The 7,650-nt window shown below is 39.4% G+C and overlaps 1 protein-coding gene across 3 annotated transcripts in view; it reads left to right on the top strand.

Annotated features, from left to right (window-relative positions):
- The first annotated feature begins 2,692 nt into the window (after nucleotides 1-2,692).
- The window catches only part of nbeal2 (neurobeachin-like 2), a 69,403-nt gene continuing 64,445 nt past the window's right edge, over nucleotides 2,693-7,650 (top strand). For all 3 annotated transcript variants that reach the window (XM_008285677.1, XM_008285675.1, XM_008285674.1), the window contains exon 1: nucleotides 2,693-3,290. In XM_008285677.1, coding sequence (XP_008283899.1) covers nucleotides 3,216-3,290 — 75 coding nt within the window. In that variant the 5' untranslated portion in view covers nucleotides 2,693-3,215. The remainder of the gene's footprint in view (nucleotides 3,291-7,650) is intronic.

Below are 7,650 nucleotides of genomic sequence, written 5' to 3'. Positions count from 1 at the left end.
GTTGCTTGATCATGTGAGTTTAGTTGTTTTGTTGACAATTTTCCTAAGAATAAAATACTACGTTAATGAATTTGAAACATTCATTATTTAAAAACAGGTTTTATTTAGGAAAATCAGATTTTCCAAGAAAAATATAAAAAGCTGATGTGGGGGTCAGTGTTGGATGTATTGACACATTGAATAATCATTGAATTGATTTCAGTTTTAGTAGCTATAGGCTATGTTTGAAAGTTTTTTTTTTAATGCACTTGTTGGCTAAGAACAAGCCTATACATTAATGTAAATAAAGACCAACCATGCATAGGACAGGCTGGTACTGGGTCCCGCCTGCTCATGATCATAGCGTCCGGCCCTGGTGAGGAATGTAGGCCATTGCCATGGTAATACAGCTGCCTCGAGCTTCACTATGTCCATCTTCCAAACGATCAACATTCATGTGACAACACAAACCTGGTTGTGTTGAAGAAGTTACCAAGGTGATGACCATAAAACTATGAGGATAACATCTACAAATCGATAAAACAGACATGTGTAATACATGTTAGTGGCCCATCAAGAGATAAACTATCCCCCAGATTAAATATAAAGTTGATAGAAATCTCTGTCTATGCTGTAAACCACACACTCAATGCAGCAATCTCAGTCCAGCAATAAAGAGCAGTTTTCAGTTTCAGGACAATACTGTGCAAAGGACACATTACCATTATATTGATGTACATGTACAATATGGCAAAAATATGAGAAACTCAAACAAAACATGATGCAATAGAGACAGAAAAAAAACACCAAATTACGTGCAAGTTGGCACATAAACCTGATGTTTTTATATGTTTCAGGTAAAAAAATAAACCCAACTGTTTACACTCACCTTGCATGTCTTATTTGAGAACAGTGATGCAATAATGAATCAATTCAATTAGATCAGCGATTAAATTAGTCACTAAAAAATCGTATTATTTTTTTAAAGAGAAAATAAAATCTAAATTCTCTCATTATCAGCTTCATAATTTGAATATTTTCTGGTTTATTTCCTCCTCTATGGGAGTAAACTAATTATTTTTGGGCTGTGCACAAAACAAGACATTTTTCATCTTGGGCTATGGAGACATTGAACAACATTAATCATCATATCCTGACATTTTATAAACAAAACAAGAATTCCTTTGAGAAAATAGTGGGAATATCTATTGACAATAAAAATAATAATTAGTTGCAGCCTGATTCAAGAAAAATTAGCACTTTTTTTTTTAAGGGAAATGTAATCACATGTGAAGTGTGTTTTTGTGAAATAAACGGGTTAATTGCTGCCTTCAGCTAGCAGATACTTGTTAGAAGGTCACGCATCTTCCAATAAAATGTCTCAGCAAGGGGCCATTCTTCACAATGAATGCATCTTTCATTTACACTTGTGCAAACGTTCCAGGTCATACCTTTATTGGAGGAATATTTTGAATGACCACATCCAGTTATTTGGCTATTTTCCTATTTCCATTTTATTTTCAATATCATTCTGTGTGAAGCCTCTTTAACCAACCTTCCAGTGTTTACAGGATCAGTCTTCATGAGGATTTCAATAAAATGAAGGACAAAAATGATTTATCACAGCCCTTGGAGGCATCGGAGGAACTATTACAAGTAGCTGTAATCGAAATCCATCCATTCATCCATTATCTATACACCGCTTAATCCTCACTAGGGTCGCGCTGAGGCTAGAGTCTATCCCAGCTGACTTAGGGCGAAGGCAGGGGACACCCTGGACAGGTCGCCAGTCTATCACAGGGCCACACTTAGAGACAGACAACCAAGCACACTCACAGTCACACCTATGGACAATTTAGAATCACCAATTAACCTCAACATGTTTTTGGACTGTGTGGGAGGAAGCCGGAGAACCTGGAGAGAACCAGCTGCGCCACCCTGCAGCCAAATCGAAATCGCCATTGGAAACAATACAATTAGAAGACACATCTATTATTACTTAATTTAAGCTAATTGCAGGATGTGTGATACCTAAATGCTGCTCCTGCGTCATGAATGACCTACCTGTTTCAATTTCAGACTGTTTACAGCAAAATTATATTATTTTCTTATTGGAATTATTTAATTTAGCATTATCAGTCACAGCTTTTGTGATAATTGTTCAATCTCTTATGCAACTTAAAATGTAATAAATACATGTTTGAACTAATTTCTAGCTTTAAGGTCCCACCCTTGCATTAGAATATAAAGAAATACATTTTTAAAAAAATACAATAAATACTGAGCTGATGCTTTAAAATAATATATTTATCAGAAAATTGCAGTTATGTATTTTCTCCAAATCATTCAACCCTCCTCTACAGCTCACGGGTGTGTTTGTGTCTTTATGTTATCAGCATGAATGTGCAAATTGACAGTTTCTACCTCAGGCTGCAGAAATTGCACAACACGAGCTTTTATTCAAGGAAAATATGAGGATTTGCACACATGCATGGGTTTTCTCAGTCTTATATTGCAGATTTGTCCCAATAATTCTGTTTATTTTTGATGTTGTTGTTGTTTATTTTCCTTTTATCAATGGGCAGACCTCACTGAAAGGCGTATTTGTCAATGACTTCCTCGTGTCAGCCAGACGAGTCCAGGCTGTGTTTATATGTGCGTGTGTCTTTAAGAATAGCAGCCTACCTGTGAGCATGATCTACAGCCAACTCTTCCCTGCGTTTCTTGTTAACAGAGTCACACAGTAGTTGAATTTGCTGCTGCTCATCATCACCACACATCATGCCAGGACTGTTCCACCTCTGCGGACTGAATCCATACGGCGGAGCGCAGTCGTTTCTTCGCTCTTGCGCGGATGGCATCTGTCGCTTCCGTGGGAACTCTCTCCAATAGGAATCATACAGCAACAAGCTCGCTAAATGCGGACATGGGTGTTCCTCCAGGCATGCATTTCCACGCATTTTTGTTCCTGCTTTGACAGTTGCGACACTGATCCTCACCGGGGCTCCGCGCTCGTCATGTTTTCGGCGTCACTCTGATAACTTTGAGACTGAAAGCACTTTTTTATTTGGATTTGCTGCGCCTTGGATTTGCAGGAATGGTTCACAGGAGCGTGCCGCGCGTCCCCCTGCCTTTAGGAAACAACTTCCAACAGCCCTGGCTTTGACCATATGCTCACCACTTTCATGATTTTGTAAAAAGACAGAAACATTTTTTTAAAAAAGGGGGCTGAGAGCATGAGCAACCACAAGGGCGGCGGAATGGCATCGACGGACAGGCTGTATGAGCTGTGGATGTTATATTACACAAAGGTGAGTGCACAGTGCGGAAGAGCTGAGGGTGACACCTGTTGTTGCCACAGGTCCTCTGCCTGAACTTTATAGCATGAACCAGATAAATACACGATCCGGTTGCTGCGTGATCTGCGCTGCGTTCGTGCTGTGCGTCCCGGAGCGGTTGTAAATCGTGTTTGTATGAGGAAGTCGTCTGTTTTTTTTTGCCAGCTTGTACAGTAGCGGGTTATTACCTAGTGGCTGAGGCTGGGTTGTGCAGATTAGAAAAGCTTATCATGTTGTATACATGTGAGCTATTTCACTGTTTGGAACCAGTGCGTAAAATTGGCATTTGACGCACTTATCGAAGAAAACCTGTACCTGCGATGCAGGTGTTCCTGAGGCTACTTCCTGGTCCTGGTAGCGCCTGCCTGCCTTCCTCACTTAAAGCATTCCATGTTTGAACCATGATGGAATGAAGGTATTCAAAACAGCAGGATTTAGTTCATTAATAGATGATATTGCCACTATTTTCACAAGAAAACATGCTCTCTATTCGCTCAATAACATTAAGGCAACACATTCCAAGCAGTAATGTAACTATAGTTGGTATTAAGTCAGTATGAAATGCAATAAGGCCTCTGAATGAACAGTCTAATAAATGTAGATTGAAAAACAAAGCACAAAAGGGAATAAACTAATAGTTAACTATGTTGATATGAAAAACAAAAATTTGCAAGTAGTGCCAATACAAAGAGTTCTACTCTTCTCTATTAATCAGTGCATTGATTTGTGTTTATTCAGTGCAGTCATCCATCCATTCATTCATCCATTCATTTGCTATACTCACTCCTGTGGAAGGTTGTGGGAGGGATATCCCAGCTGATCGGGGGAGGCTACATCCTGGACAGTCTATCACACATGGTACAGGCAGAATATGCAAACTCCCACCACCGTGCCACCCCTCAAAGCAGCCCATTACTTATAAATATCCTTCTTTGTCTTCACTTTAATTTGAGTGTTACCAACAAAAACCCCTCTTTTTGTCGCATATTAAACCAAACCGTGAAATAGACAAGTCTGGTTTGCAAAATAAGGGCCAGAGCTCAACAAAATAGTTTTTATACGGCTACTGTGAACACCTAAAATTACAAAAAAGTCACCTTAGTCATAGTTCAGAATGTTTAGAGATGCTTTGTCTGCTCTCCTTTCAGATGTATTGTGGCTACATGATTGGTTCCTGCATTCAAACACTCAGACAAGAAGCACGTTTCAATTAAAAACTGTCTGATTACATTAGGATGTGTTCGTGCAATTATCTCTCCATTTGGAAAAACATCAACAGGATGATTCTGATTTTTTTTTTGAAACCTAGAATAAGTGAATTTTATTCCAAACATAATGGAAACAAAACCACTTAAATTCAATATATTTGATCGAGCAGACGATTCAAAATCTGCATGAGCACATATTCATGAAAGCAGAACGCAGTCAGAAGCATCGCTGCGTCTCTCTCTGGTGTGAAAACCTAATTTAGCCGCATCCCAAATTGAGTGTCAAATGATTTTGTGTGGTCTCAAATGTTGCCCCCCGTGGGTGTGACTCAGCTTTTGGCACGCTCGTTAAGGCGTAACGTCTTTGTAATACGGATGGAAACAAAATAAGAGTAAAAGCAATACTGTGCATTCCTTCATGTCTTGTCTCTTCTTGAAGGAGTAAAGACAGTTTGGCTGTGAATAAATTATTATTATTATTTAATGTGTTTGCAATCTGCTTCCATGCCCGAGGACAGAGAAAACAAGTTCTTTCCAAGTTTGCATGTTCACTGCAGGCACAAAGAACTCCCCCTCTTATCATCGCTGCAGATCTAAAGAGCTGCTCTCTTGACAATGATGAAGCTTCGTCATAAACCTGCATGCTTTCATTATGCATCTTGCAGTTTTAATCACTCCCAATCTGTGGAAGAAGCCAAAGAAGGCAGAAGGTGGAGAAAAGGGCAAATTCCTTCAAATGCGTAAGAGACAGAAGTCAAGAGCGTGTCGCCTCTTGCAGCATTTTCAAATTAAAGTAGTCATTGTGGTCAGTTTGGGCAGATCCCAGAGGAAGTGTGCTTCTAATCCACCCTGTTACTTCTCCTCTGCTGCATGTACAGCTGCAGATTTACTGAATGTTTCTGGTTATGCAACAACCAAAAACGAGTTGTAGTAGGTGCTGTCACCCATCCACCGTGTGCTTATGTGACTTTTAGAGGGACGTGTTACCCACGAATCTGGCTGTGACAGCTGTCTAGCATCTCCTACTTGTGCGACCGCTTCCTTATTAGGCTGCTTCTTGGCTCAGTTCTCCTCAGTTCCCCTCAAGCCTTAAAAAACTGCGATCATAATCTTTAAGAGTGACACATGCATTTTCAGAGCTTTCTTAGAAGTCCATTTTGCATGTGTGCAAATGACATTTCCTATTGCTGGTGTGTGATGAAGGATAGCAGAAGGAAAAAGAGATTTGATTGAGCCCAAATGTCATCACCTGATGTGACTCAGAAAGGCAGTCGAACCACTTCAGAGAACAATCGCCTGCCTCTCCTATAGACGCCACCACGCCATTGTATGTCGTGTTTTTGTTATCTGCCTGTTAGTCAAGTTGGAGCGCACAATATAATTTTTTAGCCGGACACATCCCATGTCTGACTCATGGACTTTGTTTTCAGATTCTTCACACACCAAAGAAAGTTTTGGCTGTTGTAAACCTGAGCTCTGTTTAATAGGCTTTTTGTTAAAGCCCTGAGCTGCTTTACACCCTGCAACAGGCCTGGAGGTATTTTTAGCCTTGTGTGTCCTCCTATACTTGTTTCAGACCTTGTTTATTTGAATTATTGCCCATTTATCAACCTCCCTGGAGAGCACCAGCATTTATTCACTCTGTCACACCTTTAGCGTATTGCACAATAGTTAAAAATACAGCTGAGATGAACAACTGACGCCAGCATGCTCGAGTACATACTGTATCTAAGCCATCATTCTGCAATAAGAAAGCACAACTTGCTCAGGCTTGTCATTGATAAAGGAGGTCCGCTTCCTCCGATTGTGCAAGAACTCAGGCACCCCTTGCAAGACTGTTTAGATCAGAGAGTGAAATGCTCAAAGGCCATTGTGGTATAGAAGTGTCCTAAAAATCTGTGCAAAGTGGGATATTTTCTGCATGACAACTTCATATGTGAACCAGAGAGATTCAACGGGTTCATCATAGATATTAAGTTGTTCCATCACCTACCATAGACCAATAAAGAACCGTACCAGCAATGTAAAGATGCAGGGTTTACTCGCTCAGTGGTTCGCGGTTGGCAGGAGTGTCCTAAACTGAGCCATGTTGAATGTACATGAAGGCAACAGACAGGACATGTCCACGTCTTTCAGATGCTGGGATTAAAAACCAGCCCTTCTGGAGCTTTTCTGGACTCCGTATCTTATATCTTAGAATGTTTTTCAGGCCGCAATAAAACGCTCATGCCTGACAGGTACCGACACACACAGATGTAATCACAGAGGAACACAACTTGTCAGATCGTGTCTGAAGAAGCTCAAAAAGTGGTTGTCTTTGGACGTTTCTGTTCTCTTCCCCACCCTCAAGTCGCAATACAGTAACACAGTTTATCTGCTTTTTCCTGCAAAACCTTATGTTATGTCTTTAACTAATGGTTATTTTCTCTACAGATGATTTTGCCACTGAATTTTCCAATAAATTAATGGTTCATTTAATTAAAAAATGTGACTAATTTAATGATTAGTATTGCTTATATGTTATCAGACCCCAATATGATGTCTTTATATTGTTCATTAGGGCTGCAACTAATGATTATTTTCATTTTTGATTCTTCTGTTGACTATTTTTTTTTGATTAATTGATTAGTTTGTTCTGTAAAATGTCAGAAAATGGAGAAAAACGTCAATCAGAAGACCAAGATGACGTCCGAAAATGTCTTGTTTTGTCCACAACGCAGAGATATTCAGTTTACTGTCGTAGAGGAGCAAAGAAACCAGAAAATATTCACATTTAAGAAGCTGAAATCAGACTTTTTTTCTTTAAAAAATTACTTGAAAGTAATTAATCAGTTACCAAACAGAAGCCGATTTCTTTCTTCTTTTTTTTTTTTTTTAGGAGTTGACAACTATTTGATTGATCAGTTACATGTTGCAGCTCTGTTGCCTGTTTTTTCCAGCTATGCAAAACAAAATAATATTTAAAAAGCAGTAACCAGCTGACATTTGGTATTTTTACAGGAAACAATAACAATAAATTCAATGCTTCTGTAGTTTATGGCTGCAGGCAACAGCAGGTCAGTGAACTCTGACTTTAAATAATCTGGTAGATCTGGTTTGGGTTTTGCAAAGTCATCAGCAGAAAT

Source organism: Stegastes partitus, unplaced genomic scaffold (genome assembly GCF_000690725.1).
Source record: "Stegastes partitus isolate 25-593 unplaced genomic scaffold, Stegastes_partitus-1.0.2 Scaffold413, whole genome shotgun sequence".
Lineage (NCBI taxonomy): Eukaryota > Metazoa > Chordata > Actinopteri > Pomacentridae > Stegastes > Stegastes partitus.
This window is presented reverse-complemented; position numbering and strand designations above follow the sequence as displayed.